General features: G+C 43.2%; 2 protein-coding genes across 5 annotated transcripts in view; one reads left to right on the top strand and one right to left on the bottom strand.

Moving 5' to 3' along the window:
- Positions 1 to 987: 987 nt before the first annotated feature.
- Positions 988 to 4,058, top strand: SNRPF (small nuclear ribonucleoprotein polypeptide F). The gene is made up of 4 exons (XM_020815580.3): positions 988 to 1,158; positions 1,796 to 1,921; positions 3,341 to 3,405; positions 3,841 to 4,058. The coding sequence occupies exons 1-4, from the start codon at positions 1,156 to 1,158 to the stop codon at positions 3,905 to 3,907; spliced, it is 261 nt and encodes an 86-aa protein (XP_020671239.1). The 5' UTR covers positions 988 to 1,155; the 3' UTR covers positions 3,908 to 4,058.
- The window catches only part of CCDC38 (coiled-coil domain containing 38), a 29,117-nt gene continuing 17,055 nt past the window's right edge, over positions 3,627 to 15,688 (bottom strand). For all 4 annotated transcript variants that reach the window (XM_073000263.2, XM_073000262.2, XM_020815566.3 and 1 more), the window contains 4 exons: positions 7,581 to 7,716; positions 6,408 to 6,619; positions 5,810 to 5,903; positions 3,627 to 4,415 (listed from right to left, as the gene is read on the bottom strand). In XM_073000263.2, coding sequence (XP_072856364.2) covers positions 4,308 to 4,415; positions 5,810 to 5,903; positions 6,408 to 6,619; positions 7,581 to 7,716 — 550 coding nt within the window. In that variant the 3' untranslated portion in view covers positions 3,627 to 4,307. The remainder of the gene's footprint in view (positions 4,416 to 5,809; positions 5,904 to 6,407; positions 6,620 to 7,580; positions 7,717 to 15,688) is intronic.

The following is a 15,688-nucleotide window of genomic DNA, read 5'->3' on the forward strand; positions in this document are numbered from 1 at the left end:
ATAGCATGGAACAAACTTCTGAACGGTTTTCCCTTGCCCAGCACCTCCCAGTTGGGCTGGACTTGTTTTTATGTGCTGGGCTTATGGTGACTCTTTGAATGCACAATCTCCAAAAATGTCCTGTCCTCAATAGCCCTGCCTAGTTCCGGTAAACGCAAGATTTCCTTTAGGGAGTGATGGATTGCAACTCTCATAAAACCCTGGAACACATGGGGAAGATTTCTTTTGAAAGAAGCTGCACGGAATTACATTGACTGTTGTTTAGTCCAGTGGTTCTTAACCTTGGGTTATTCAGGTGTTTTTGGACTGCAACTCCCAGAAGCCTTCACCACTAGCTGTGCTGGCTGGGGTTTCTGGGAGTTGCAGTTCAAAAACACCTGAATAACCGAAGGTTAAGAACCACTGGTTTAGTCCTTAAGTCGTATCTGACTCTTCGTGTCCCCCATGGACCAGAGCACACCTGGCCCTCCTATCTTCCACTGCCTCCCGGAGTTTGGTCATTGACTGTAAGAACACATTACAGTAATAACATTCAAGCCGTAAAGGGCGGGTTATTTTTTTAAAAAATTGCCAGAACCCGACCGTAAGGAAGATTGCTCCAGTTACAGATCTCATTCTTGCACAAAGATTTCCCCTTTTCTAAGCGTATGCAATTAAAAGAAGTAACTCATGCCATAGAGAGAAAAAATTACACCCTCTTGCAATCTGCAAGGCACATTTTCGCCTAAAACGAAAAAGGTTTTTCTCCTAATTTCCGGTGAGCAGTAGGTAATGCTAGAGAGAACTGTAACTGTTTTCAACAGTAGTTCAGACTCGCTGTCATTCTACTAGTTTCTATCTCTATGCTTCCAAGAACGACAAGCCGTTCTAGCCATACCTTGAGTAAATCCCCAATCGGACCCGGCCTTTTCCATTGGCGCCTTTGTTCGGGACCATAGAGGTAGAAAAAACGATGTGTCAGTCTATAGCTGGAACAACAAAAGTTTATTCTCCCGAGGTCAAAGGTCAACAGGAAGACCAGAAGCTAGCTGGGAGGGAGAATTTAACGTCACTTCCTTGGGTTTTTTTTTCCCATTTGGAGCTCTGGCGGGAGCACGTGCAGCCCGCGAGTAATTTTTTTAATTGTTGCATCCGCCCTCTCTTGGTCGGGTTGCTATGGTGAGTCGGTGGGGCCTGGCGGGGCCGTGGCGGTCGCTGAGCGGGGCCGGAACGGTTGGCTGCGGCTTCTCAGTCCCAGACAAACCGGCGGGAAGGCGGGCGAGGCGGGAAGGAACGGAAGGGAACGAAACTGAGGCCGTTCCTTTTCGGTGGCAGAATCTTCCCGTGAATTTCCAGCGCCTCGAGATAAGGCTGGAGAAGGGGAAAAAAACCGTATTTGTAAATACCGGAAAAACCTCTGCCCGTCATCTCGGATAAGACCATTGGTAGCTACGAGTTGATGGTTGTAGTATGTCCAGAACAATAGGAAGGGGCTCGTGCTTCCCAAAGCTATTTGTTGGCCATTATAGGAAATTTGCTAACAATGATCAACTAATTTGAACTTTGAAAGCTGATTCTTTAAAAAAAATCAGACGGTAAGACTGTCAGTGGCTAGTTAATGACGAGTTTTAGGTTACTTTTGATGCAGTATGCTTCAGAATACCAGTTGCTGGGAGGGCTCACGTGAGAAAGTGATGCTGCACGTATGTCCTGTTTGTGGGCTTCCCAGCAGTGTCTGCTTGGTTACTGTTGGTAACCGGACTCTGCAAGCCTGATCCCACAAGATTCATATATGGTATTCTTCTGTCTCATGCAGAGTTTGCCTCTTAATCCAAAGCCCTTCCTGAATGGGCTGACTGGGAAACCAGTGATGGTGAAGCTGAAGTGGGGAATGGAATACAAGGGCTACCTTGTCTCTGTGGATGGATATATGAACATGCAGGTAAGCAAGGTGGTTGCAAATATATGCTGCTGTTAGTATCCAAGCAGTTTGCCTGGTAGAAACAAGATGCTTACGGTTGTGCAATATAGCTCGATATAGATTGGATGTGGGAATACAAACAGGCCTATTTGATCCGGACAAGGCCAAGATGCTTTCCTTCAATTAGAGAGCTGGACTGAGATTTCAGTTTGTTCCTATTCATAATGGGATATGTATCTCAGGACTGGCTTTGGCTATGATTTGCTTCTGGGTGCTTATTCACACGATGGTTACAGCCAGGAATACAGCCTTGGCTTATATGCCAGCTTTGTTCCTTCTTAGGTAAGGCTGATCTGGCTATTGTTGTGCATCTCATGGGCATATCTACTCTGTATTACTGTAAGGTATTTTGCATGGTGTTCGTCTAAAAGGATTCAGGAACCGTTGGTATTGCAAAATATGATAGGTACAGTATATTGGTTTCTGAACACCATTCACTGGTCACAGTGTTCTACTTTTATTCTGTTTGCACTGGTTTCTCATTTATTTCTGCAGTTGATTCAAAGTGTTTATTCTTATTTACAAGGCCTTAAGCTGGAGCTCTGGTATCTGAAATGCTGTCTTCTCCTGTGTGATCCATTCCATGGACTATACTCAGTAGCTTAGGTTCTGCAGTGTGTTCCACTGCTTTCAAGGGATGGGGTTAGCCGTGATTTAAAACCGTGGATATGAAAATCTTTTATTTCTCTAACTTTTGTCCACTTAGATCATTGTTCTGTGTTGCTACCAGAAGCAAAAGAACAGCACATTTGGAAGTAGGATCTTTAAGGAACAAGTGGCTTTCACCTGATTCCTCCATCTCAACAGGGACTGTTGTTTTCCTGCTGGCTAATAGCACCAGAACAGAACTACTCCTGTCAGCTGATGGGTTAGGGTTGGGAGAATTTTTCTGTCTCCATTCCTTCTAACAAGCAGATGGGCAGTGATTTAAAGTGCCCCTAGATCGCAGCAGGTAGAGAGGGGAGATTTGAATCTTCCATCTTTTGGTGTTGAGGGGGTAGGTGGATGCATGCACCACCATGGTTCCTGCCTATCTTCAGCACCCTTACAATTGAATGATTAGGTACTCCTGGACAAGAAGTTAGAAGGCTTTGCACTGGTAATGACATTTGTAGTTAATAAGCTCTCATTGGTATTGCAAATATTTTAAACCCACAACGCGCACCACCTTGAACCATTGAGAGGGAAAGCCCCCTTTTTCGTAAACAATTCATCAGAAAATTTTTAGAACTGTAGTAGCTGTTACAGATTACAATTAAAACAATATACAATGTGTGAATTTATATCAGATGAATTGGAGGAAAGATTACATAAAAACTCTTGTAGGTGCCCATGTGTTCCTATAATTTTATTAAAGTAAATTGTGTTTATGTTTTAAAGCTTGCAAATACAGAAGAATATATTGATGGCGCACTCTCTGGACACCTTGGTGAAGTACTAATAAGGTAACTGATGTGTTCCTGTTACAGTATTTAGAGTAAAGCAGACGTGTGTGGCAAACCCATTAACCACCCACCACTTATGTTTGGAATCTGGAATTACTGATTTTAAAATGTGACATTATTTAAAATGGAACTCTAAACCAATACTTTGCATTGTAATAACATCTTGATAGCAAATATTTTTAAGTGTATGGGGAAAAATAATTTTCTATATATTGAATGAGTATTTTGGAATTTGTTTAATAGTCTGTGATAGCCTTGGAAACTACTACAATAATATTTACAATTAACATACAAATTTATTACTAATTAAACATAGCAAATAACACTTCAAGACAGCTTGGTATATAAACAGTAGATATGCAAACTCATCTAAATGTTATCTTTAAAATTCATAGTAATCATAGCAGAAAAAGTAACTATTGGTTTCATTTCCAGGTGCAATAATGTCCTTTATATAAGAGGTGTGGAAGAAGAAGAAGAAGATGGAGAAATGAGGGAATAACTTTTGAAAAACATTTTTTTATTTTTAAAAATTGAAATCTTTTGTTGTTATTTGTAGGGCTTTTTGGTTCTAGTGTCCAAAAATAAATACTGTTGTTGAAGGAATTTATCTGTATGAAAAAAATAAAGATGCTTCTTCTGATAGTTCTTAATATGGATAATACATTGATCTTTGTTCAGCAATTCTATTTTTAAAAGCAAACTGGATCAAATTATTTTGTCACAGTTTAGGTAAGAGATTTGCTGAACTAAGGTAGAACCAAGCCTGGAGGAGCACCCTGATACATTCTAGATATTCTGAATTATAGTTTCTTCAGTTTACATTTCCTGAAATTATAGAAATGGTGGTGCAAAATATGTGGACACTATCAGAGCTGTTCCAAAAATAATTTAAACAAAATTCAAGTAAAATAGTAGTCGTCTTCACTTTTTGTAGTTAAATCTATAATTTTTTCTTCTCCTTGGCCAGTCTTTGGAGGCTGTGACCGGTACACCAGTTTTCTTCCCACCTAAAGCAAAGACAAAAAAATATGAACATACCATATTGAATCCACATTGAAGTTTTCCTTTGTAAAGGTTTTCTTTTTAACTGTAATGATATATGTATTCCACACACAAACCATGATGGGAATGTATAATCTCCAGGCTTTTAAGGAAGGTTCTTCAAAATGCCAGATGCAGGGGAGGGGGATCAGGAGACAGGTATCAAGTTGTCTGGTGGGGCCACTGTGAGATACAGGAAGCTGGACTAGATGGGCTCTTGACCTGATCCATCAGGGCTCTTCTTATTTTTTTAAAATATGCATTATATCACCACATTTTTAAAATGTGCTTCCTCTGAAGTAACTTCTCCTGAGTTCAGTGAGACTTGCTATCCAATAAATGTTGGGCTGAGACCAGTATGATGTGAATAGAATGTTAGAGTGGGACTTGGGAGACCAGAGTTTAGATCCCTACTCAGCCATAAAAATTCACTGCGGATGGCACTGGTAAAACCATTTGTTAAATTATCTCGCATACCTTGAAAAAGACTGTTAGGGTCAACATTAGTCGGATATTACTTGGCAGCACATAACAGTTAATATTGCGGCCTCAGATTCCTGCTGCTAGTAGGCTGAGTCAAGGACCAGCCTTCCACTGACAGACAACGTGAGCTTTAACTTAGCTATATGCAGATCCCAGTATGCTTACACTTCATTTTCAGGAATTTCACTCTGCACTAGAGCTCATCCTGTTCAGCAGCACGCTTAGGGGCTTGAAGAGAAAGGGAGGTTCGCCTCTCCCATCTAAATTTATGCCCCAAGCAAGCCAGAGGGACAATAGTCATATTGGAGGTAAGAGGGATGGCTTGTAGACAAAGGGCCTTTTTGGCAGCTGCTCCCAGACTATGGAATGCCCTCCTGACTGAGATTCGTCTGGCGCTGACGCTGACGACATTTCAGCGTCAGGTCAAATCCTTCCTGTTCCAGAAGGCCTTTAATTGAAATAATATCAACTGTGGGTTCTGATGGCAATTTTTTGAGTATCTACAGTATTTTAATTGTATTTTAACTGTGTTGTCTTTTTATTGTATTTTAATTGCTGTAAGCCACTCTGAGACCTTTGGGTAGAGTGGGCGGCATATAAGTTAAATAAATAAAATAAATCAATTCCCACAAATGCTCCCCAGAAACCAATGGACTGATGTAAACAGCTGTGTATTACATTCAGCTAGCATAAACAGGACTAATATATGCAAAACTTGTGATGATCACTATCCAAGCCCTCATCAGGCATTAGAGTGGAATGTCTAGTCTTGTCCCAACATCATGGTCATCCGTGTTTTTAACACTGTGTTTGAACAGGGAAGGGTTTTTGTTGACCTGTAGGTTCTAGAACCTGCTTTTGAAGCATTGTAGCTCACCCTTGTCTTTGGTGCTGCAATTGCTCTTTCAAGAGCGTTCTTCAGGCGTTCCTCCTGGGTTCTTTTCAGTTCTTTCAATTTGTCTTCACGGACTCTTCAAAGATGAAAGAGAGAAGAATTTTAGACATTGGACTGTTTGCAGTATATTGCCAGAGAGAAACATTCTTCCACATTTACTACCCTTAACGGATGTTGCTTCATTTCTACTAGTTTTGTGTAACTGCATTGTATCAGTGGTGATAAATGGTGCAGGAAACTCATCTGGAACATGAAGTAGATGTGACACTATTGGAACAATTAGCATTACCCAAGAAGCATGAGGGACACTTGGAATGGAAATTAAACTGTCCTCCCTGCTGTAGGCAGGGAATGAGGCCCACATTCTCTGATGTTTGCATTGAGTAGAAGAGCTACATTGGTACCAAAAGCAGAGTGGGGGGCGCTATCTGGCTATCCATAGGCTGTAAATTGAAAGCCTGACTATAGTCTGCAGATCCCAGTGTGTCCCAAAAAATAGTATTGTAATGAGATCTACATCTCATTAAGTGATGTGAGTACAAGCCTGATAGACTTTGTTGTACAATGGTGTTAGCATTACCTCTGCCGTCTTTCTTTTGCTCTGAGTTTTTCGTTGGCTTCAACAACTTCAAGGTATTCTTTTGGAAGCACATCCAACATCTCACATAGTTCAGAGACCCGAATTTCTATGACTTTCAGCATCTGAAATGCAGTGAGGCTGGACACCTCATTTGCTCCACTGCAAACTCTGTATACTTCTGCTACTTTTTTAAGTAAATCCAGCATTTTACCCTGAAGTTTTAAAGGAGATAGTTAAAGTCCAGCAACTGAAGGACAAGAAGCAGTAAATACAATAAAGATGCAAACATAAAGGTATCGGCAGTTTAATACTATAATTCCTAGAGAAGCATCTCAGTGCCTATAGGAGAAACGAGATATGTCCCTCTTAGGTTTAAGGCAGAGCTTCACCTCCATAGAAAAACCCACAGCTCTTGATTCCTCACATCGGAGTTTATATACTGGGGCTGTTTGGATCAGGATCTAGATAAACTATATCCAGAGCCTAGCTCTATGTTTTGAACATGGGAACATTTAGAATAGTTCTGGTGCTGCTCTAAATAATTTTCCATTGCAAACAATGGGTGAGGAATAGGTTTTTTTTCTCTCTTTCTCTCTCTTTTCTTATTTCTTATAAGACAGGAAGATATAATGTTTTCTGCTCCTCACACCCCTTCTCCTATTTTCAAGAGATCAGCAGAACACTGGAAATTTTGAAGCTCTGCACTGTGCCACAATCTGTGCTCTGGTTTTTGGGAGTTCATCAAAATAATGTCACTCCGGTGTAACAAACAAGGGTTAAACGGTTAAACACCTGTTGTCACTATTAAAACACCTGTTGTCACTATTACTGTACTTTTGTTTCTGAGCTGGCGGGTTCATATCACTAAAACACAGCTAGTAATCTTCACAGCCTTTTATGAAGCTGTATAATACTGAGTTCTCTTAATGCAAACCTACTGCACCAGCATTTATTTGTTCCCTTTTTGGACATCAAGCATGATGTCAGGATTGGATTCCTTTTGCCATTCCCCACCCCCACCCCCCAAGTCGTTGCCACTGATGCTCCTGAGTCAAACTACATCATGATATAATACAAAGATAGAGAAAGAATTGATATCTGGATGTGGCATGCCCTTTTAAAAAGAGACAACAGCAAGAATTGTTGAAAGATGGGTTGCACAAATCAATTTACCTTGGATGCTTGGTTATCCTCTCCTGATGAAAATAATTTTATTTTTAATGCCAGTTCTTCACTTTTTGCTTCTTCTTTGATAGAAGCTGCTTTTAGGGCTTCCTTTTCATCAACCAGGTTCTTTATTCTTTGTTCCCTTTTTTTGTTTGAAGGAAAACAAAATTTAAAACAGGTGTTTGGAATTGTTTTCACTTTCTCTTCTGTAGCCTACAGTTGCCAATTTCCAAAGAGGTAGCTTTCTTGCTCTGTTCCAGGATGCATGCCAAAAAATACCGTATTTTTCCATGTATAATCCCCCTTTTCTAACCCAAAATTAAGAAATCTAAGTGGGGTTTAGCAAGTGTAGGGAGAAAGGGATCAAAGTGCTGCAGGATCGCTTTGATCCCTGCTTTTTCCCTTCATGCTAAGCCCTGCGGGGCTTAGCAAAAGGAGGGGGGAAGGGAACAATGCAATCCCATGACTGCACAATCATTTTGATCCCTTTCCCCCTTATACAGCCATGGGATTGTTTGGATCCTTTCTCCCTTCCTTTTGCTAAGCCCCATGTGACAGCAAGCAGAGGGGAAAGCAGGGATCAAAGCTATCCTGCAGCACTTGATCCCTGCTTTCCTTTTGCTAAGGCTTAACAAGTGGAAGGGAAAGCAGGGATCAAAGCCCTGCAGAATCACTTTGATCCCTGCTTTCCCCTCCACTTGTTTTTGTTCTCTCCTCAGGTTCCGTGTATAAGATGACCCTCAAGTTTTACTCTAAAGATTTTAGACAAAATATAGTCTTATACATGGAAAACTATGGTAAATAAGAACTGTACCATGTTAAAGACTAACAGGTTTATTTCAGAGTGAGCTTTCACAGACTAGGCTTTACTTCTTTAGATAGAGTTCAAAATTTAGCTACAGGTTTATATAAGCATACTACATGATATACGGTAGATACTAAATGAGATGGGGAAAAGTGTATAGTTACCTTGGTAAAAAAAACTTTCAAAGTAACAATGACATCAGCACTGGTAATGAATATTCAAAAGTATTGATTACATAGATACCCTGATAATAGAGTAACTAGCTTGTCAGTGACTGCATATCAATTGTAGTTATGCTGCTGTCTTTGAAATATAGATGGACATGTTTTCAGAAGCTTCTGCTGAGATTAGAGTTTTGTCAATGAGTAAAACTTTTTGCCTATAGCTACACTCAAGATAAAACCAATTTACTAATAGTGGAGGACATCTTGCACTGCCCACGGTGCAGCTGAAACCCTTAACAAGTGTCTGATAGCAGCACTGGGTTATACGAAGGTTAAGAAACAGATAGGCAACAAGTTGAAGACTAATGAGTTGGGGAACTCAGTGAACTGGAATATCAGGGTTTAGAAGTTTGAAACCCCACTGTCCCTTCTGGGAGATGGGCCAGCTCGATTCTGGAGCTTCTGCCAACTCTACCATGTGCCCTATTAAATGACTTTCAAGAGTGATCAGGGGCTGCACTTTCCTGGAAGTTAACCCATTTTAAGAGGTGTAGGTAGTTCTTTCCACACTATAATCCTTGCATTCTATGCTGTTCCTTCAGGATTCACAGAAGTTTTGAAAACTTTTTTCTTTATTTTAATCTGGTAGCGATGGGATGGTAGCCAAAGAGTGGATGTGCATTTGATGTAGATGCTTTGAGTCTTTCACTGTCAGCTTCTACTGGGTGCAATGTCTACTTGGTAACTGATCAATAAGCTTTGGCCTCAGGTATCCAATAGTGATTGTACAGGTTTCATTGAGTGCCACATCTACCTGTTTTGCATTAGCTGAATGATACCATAGCATGCTGGTGTATTCACCTGAAGCACAGCATAGGGTCAAGACTATATAGTGTTTGTAGTTGTGTTCCACAACTAGTTACTGTGACAAACCCAGACCTACTGGGATCTATCACACAGTTACTAAGCTGCCACCAACCATTCCCTATAATAAGTCACACAGACCAGGGATGGATTTTTAAACAACAAAAGAATAAGGTTTATTTTAAATACAAACAGGGTAAATAAAACAATCAGGTGAATAAAATAAAGTAACGTGGCTTATTCTCACACACACAAGCATACAGTTTGGTTCACCTAGAACCTTTAACTTAAAGCACAGACCCTGAACCCATCAGTTCTGGCTAACCCACAGACCCCTGAACCTTTCAGGCTGGTACTCTGACACACAGTAGTACCCTGTCAGACACCCAGACTCCCACAACAGCTTCTTCTTCCCCAGCTGCTGCTTCGTCCCAACCCAGTGTCTCACAGTCTGTCTCAGCATCTCATCAGCATCACATATTTATACAGTACAGCCCCTCCTCCTGATGTCCCGCCTTCCACTCCCCATAGGATGGAACTTTCCCTCCAAACCCATGACAGACAGGTAACATCAGTGCTGTTATGTAACACCTCCCCTCTTTATAAGTTGTTTTGTAGGGGGAAAGCTAAAAGTGCTTTTCACCAAAAAAACAACCTGCATAAAATACACAACAACATTTATACATACCATATAATACTTACATATACTTACACTCCAAGTTAACCATAGCAAATATGCATTTAAACATTTTACCATATACAGTACATCAATTTACCTTTATTAATACCAACCAAATTCAAAACCAGGTACATTTTAACTTTTTGTTCTCATTATATACATATAGTCCATGTTCTTTCGCCGTCTTCAGTCTTCAGGTCTTCTTGATAAGGCGTCAGCAACACAGTTCACTGACCCTCTGACCACCTTCACTTCAAAGTCATAGTCCTGTAAGTTCAAAGCCCACGTCATAAGTTTGCTATTGTGGGTTTTCATTGTCTTTAACCATTGCAATGGTGAATGGTCAGTACACAGAACAAAATGTCTTCCCCAGATGTAAGGCTTGGCCTTCTGGATCGCGTAGACTATGGCCAAACACTCCTTCTCCACGGTTGCCAAATGTCTCTCACCTTTTTGAAGTTTCCTACTCAGGTAGGACACTGGATGTTGGTCACCATTCTCATCCTCTTGGCACAGAACTGCTCCTACCCCGCTGTTAGACGCATCGGTGTAGATGATGAACTCCCGGTCGAAGTCTGGAGCACGCAGGACAGGATAGTTGATTAACGCCTCCTTCAACCTCTGGAACGCCGCCTCACAGTCGCTGGTCCACGGGATGCGGTCATCAGCCTTCTTCCTCGTCAGATCGGTCAGCGGAGCCGCAATCTCGCTAAACCTCGGGATGAACTTTCTGTAGTAGCCCACCAACCCAAGAAATGATTTGACTTTTTTCTTGGTGTTGGGTCTAGGCCAATCACGAACAGCTTCTATTTTGGCCTCCAGGGGTTTGATCACTCCTCCCCCTACCATGTGACCCAAGTATTTTATTTCTGGGCTACCCAGCTGACACTTGCTGGCCTTTACTGTTAGCCCTGCTGCACTTAACCTCTGCAGCACTAACTCCAGGTGTATCAGGTGATCTTCCCAGGTATTACTGAAGATCCCTATGTCGTCAATGTAGGCCACTGTAAAGTCACTGAGCCCTGCCAAGGTCTGGTCCATCAGCCTTTGGAATGTGGCTGGTGCATTTCTGAGACCAAAGCTCAGGACTCGAAACTCATAGAGACCAAAAGGGCTGCAAAAGGCAGTCTTTTCTTGATCCCTGGGATCAATTCTTAATTGCCAATATCCCTTTACCAGGTCCAATGATGAGATGAACCGACAACCCCCTATGGTTTCAATCAGGTTGTCTAGCCTGGGCATTGGGTAGGCATCAGGAGTGGTTACACGGTTTAATTTCCTGTAATCGACACAAAACCTAATGCTCCCATCAGGCTTGTCCACAAGGACTATCGGAGAGGACCAAGGACTAGAAGAGGGGACGATTATGTTCTCCCTCAGCATCTCGTCCAGCTCCTTCCGTACCTTGTCCCTATAGGGTCCCGTTACTCGGTATGGGGATACTGCCTGCGGGGGTGCATCCCCTGTATGGATCCGATGCATCACTCCCTTCACTATCCCCGGCTTGTTGGAAAACACCTGTTGATATTTACTAAGCAGCATTTTCAGTTCTTGCTGCTGGTCTTGGGTGAGTGCAGGACTGATCTTTACCTCCTCTGGGTTGTATTTTACTTCCCCTCTACCCTCCCAGAAGGGTAATTCCGCTTCCTCACTCTCAGCTGCTTTTATCGCGAATAAAACCCTCTGTTCCCCTCTGTAGTAGGGTTTTAGGGCATTCACATGAACCACCCTCCTTGCTTGGTTCTCCTCCTGCTCTATTAGGTAGTTCAGGTCTGACATCTTGGAAATGACCCTATATGGTCCTGCCCATTTGAGCTGCAGTTTGTTCTCTCTGCAGGGCCTAAGCCAAAGCACTTCCTCCCCTGGGTCAAAGTGCCTCTCTCTAGCTTTGTGGTCATACCATGTTTTCTGTCTGACCTTCTGAGCTTGCAGGTTTTCTGCTGCCAGCTCTAGATTTCGCTTTAGGTCATTCATCAAGGTGTCTATGTATGTCACAACGTCTTGTGGGTCATCCTGGGTGATCTGCTCCCAATTTTGTTTGATCAAATCAAGGGGCCCTTTCACCCTTCTCCCAAATAGAAGTTCAAATGGACTAAACCCGGTACTGGCTTGTGGCACTGATCGATAAGCAAACAAAAGGGATTGCAGCTTCTGGTCCCAATTGTTTGGATTCTCTGCCAAGTAAGCCCTAATCATGCGCATTAGAGTCCCATTGAACTTCTCAGTTAACCCATTGCTTTCAGGATGATAAGCAGTGGTTTCCTTGTGCTTAATTCCACAGATCTGCCATAAGCGTTTCATGAGCTTTGATGTGAACGATGCGCCCAAATCTGTGATTATCTCTGAGGCAAATCCCATCCTGGACATATACCCCACCAAAGCATCGGCCACTGTGTTAGTTTCAATGTTAGTCAAGGGTATGGCTTCAGGATACCTTGTGGCATGGTCCACAATTGTTAGGATGAACCTATTCCCCCTCTTTGTGGCCTTTGGCAAAGGTCCCACAATATCCACCCCTATGCATTTGAACGGAGTGTCAATCACAGGCAAAGGGCACAGCTTTGCTTTGGTCCTGTCGCGGTTATTCCCCTGCCTTTGACACACATCACATCGTTTACAGAACTCCCTGATCTGCTTCCCTATGTCAGGCCAGTAGAAATTCTGTGTGATTCTCTGCTGTGTTTTGTTGACCCCTAAGTGTGCAGCAAACATGTCAGAGTGCCCCCTTTGTAAGATCATGGGGCGATACTTTTCAGGTACCACCAGCTGACTTCTGATCCCATCTCCCCCTTTTGAGATATTCCTCAGGGTTTCTCTATATAAAATCCCCTTTTTCTCCAGAAATCTCACTGGGGTCTCAGGTGTTAGCTGGGCGTCAGTCACCTGTTCAAAACACTTTTGGAGAGTGGCGTCTGCCTTTTGCTCCTGTCCAAATCTGCTGTCTGTGGTTAAGGTTTCCACCACAGCTTCTGAACTCCCCTCTGCTTCCGTCTCTGGCTCATCATTACCCCCCTGAACTGTCCCTGTGGTGGCTTGTGAGCGTGTAATCACTAGCACCCGTTTCACATGTTCAGCCAGGTCATTTCCCACGAGCACGGCTGCTGGCAGAGTCGATGAAATCGCTATCCGCCAATCTCCCCTCCAGCCTTGAAAGTTGACAGGTACCTCTGCTACTGGCAGAGAGATTATCTGCCCCTCAATCCCTGCCACCTTCATGCTCTCATTTGGGATTATAAACTCCCTAGGGATGATATCTGGATGGCATAGGGTTACTTGGGAACAAGTGTCCCGCAGCCCCCTATACTGACGGTCAAGTATTCCTACGTCCACCCCTGCTGTCTCAAACAACTGAGAATCTGTTTTTATCAGCAAGCAGCGCTTTACCTCCAGAAGAGGACCATTTTCCTCAGCCTGATCAGCAGAGGCAGCTGTCCCAGACTGAGTAGTCATGGCAACAGGCTCCCTCTGTGACAATGAGCTTTGCTCTTTCTGGACACAGAACACAGCTTTTGGCTTGGTCCCACTAGAATTCTGAGGCACCATTCCTTTTAGCTGCTTCAATTTCTCACATTCTGAGATCAGATGACCCTTTCCCTGACAGAAATAGCATTTTCTAGGGTATTTGGATTCTCTCTCCTCTGGTTTCGGTTTTCCCTCCAAATTCTGAGGGCTTGGTTTCATGCCTGAGGGCTTCCCTTCACCATGGGCCCCTCCCCCTTGCTGGCTTTTCCCTGGTCCCTGAGAGTACTTGCTGTAGGTTTCTTTGGGTTTACCTACAGATTTCCCCTCACCCAAGGGCTTTCTTATTTGGGAGATAAAATCTGCGATTTCTGCGGCTGCTGCCACAGATTTCGGTTTCCTTTCCCTCACCTGGAATTTCAATTCCCCCTGCAGGACTGAATAGAACTGTTCCAGGGCTATCAAGTCTTTAAGCTGCTCATAGGTCTCTATTCCCTCCTGCGATAGCCATTTCTCAAGCAGCCTCACCAATTGGGCCCCCACTTGGGTAAAAGTCTGTTCTGGTTTTTTAGTGAGGGACCTGAATCTTTGTCTCAGCTGCTCTGCATTTATCCCATGTCTTGCAAACACCAGTTTTTTGAACTCTGCAAAATCTTTCATCAGTTCCTCAGGCATCTCGGCATAAACTTCAGCAAGGCTACCACTGATTAAAGATCGCATGATGGTCATCTTCTCAGTTTCCCTCACTGAGAAGTCCACAAACGCTCTTTCCACTAAGGAAAAGAACACCTCAGGACAATCTCCCTTGTGGTACACAGGGAATTTCTTCAGGTCAGCTTTAGACAACTGGCCTCCCTCAGAATCCCTATTGTTATTATTGTTCTGGTTCATCATTTCCAGTTTTCTTAATTCAAACGCCATTCTTTCTTTTTCCAGAGCAATTTTCTCTCTCTCTAATCTTTCTTCTTTTTCCAATTGCCTCATCCTCAGTTCATGCTGTTGGGCTATGAGCAATTTTCTGAGTTCTGGGTCCTGCTCTCCTGTGCTGTCACCTTGCACTGAGCCAAATTCATCCTCAGAACCTTGGTCAATCTGGGGGTCTTTCACTTCACTCATGTCTGCTACTTGGCTTCGAGTCAAGGGCATAATCCCCCCTCAGAACAGGCTGCTTTAAAAAGTCAAGCCTCAGAATAAAACGACCACTTTTTTTTCTTTTTGCCTCAGAACCAGCTCTCCCTAGAGATTGCTGCTGTTCTTCAGCACTAAATTGCAACAGTATCGAGTCAGAGCCTACCCCCCTCTGCTGGGCCTCTCAGCTGGCAAGCTAGCTCGCTGTTGCTATGCAGTTTTGCCTCAGCGTTTTCCCGCCAAAACTAGGCTGCCTCAGAGCACCTTAATCTAAGTCTCCCCAGTTGGCACGTTCTTCTACTAGCGCACCCCCCCGTGAGGTACACCTAGAAGATTACCTACGCGCCTCAGACTGTCCCTGACTAGATCCCCCTTGCTCTGGGCACACTTGCCAAGGCTTTGCTGGACCGCTGGACAACTGGACCAGTCGTATCCCACACGCTGGACACCAATCAATGTGACAAACCCAGACCTACTGGGATCTATCACACAGTTACTAAGCTGCCACCAACCATTCCCTATAATAAGTCACACAGACCAGGGATGGATTTTTAAACAACAAAAGAATAAGGTTTATTTTAAATACAAACAGGGTAAATAAAACAATCAGGTGAATAAAATAAAGTAACGTGGCTTATTCTCACACACACAAGCATACAGTTTGGTTCACCTAGAACCTTTAACTTAAAGCACAGACCCTGAACCCATCAGTTCTGGCTAACCCACAGACCCCTGAACCTTTCAGGCTGGTACTCTGACACACAGTAGTACCCTGTCAGACACCCAGACTCCCACAACAGCTTCTTCTTCCCCAGCTGCTGCTTCGTCCCAACCCAGTGTCTCACAGTCTGTCTCAGCATCTCATCAGCATCACATATTTATACAGTACAGCCCCTCCTCCTGATGTCCCGCCTTCCACTCCCCATAGGATGGAACTTTCCCTCCAAACCCATGACAGACAGGTAACATCAGTGCTGTTATGTAACAGTTACCAGCTGCTTTCAAAGGATATTGT

Source organism: Pogona vitticeps, chromosome 5 (assembly GCF_051106095.1).
Source record: "Pogona vitticeps strain Pit_001003342236 chromosome 5, PviZW2.1, whole genome shotgun sequence".
Lineage (NCBI taxonomy): Eukaryota > Metazoa > Chordata > Lepidosauria > Squamata > Agamidae > Pogona > Pogona vitticeps.

Excerpts from the sequence above, each read along its gene's own strand:
- SNRPF (XM_020815580.3), top strand. Across the intron at positions 1,922-3,340 it reads ATGGATATATGAACATGCAG|CTTGCAAATACAGAAGAATA; the intron begins GTAAGCAAGGTG and ends TATGTTTTAAAG. Across the intron at positions 3,406-3,840 it reads CTTGGTGAAGTACTAATAAG|GTGCAATAATGTCCTTTATA; the intron begins GTAACTGATGTG and ends TTTCATTTCCAG.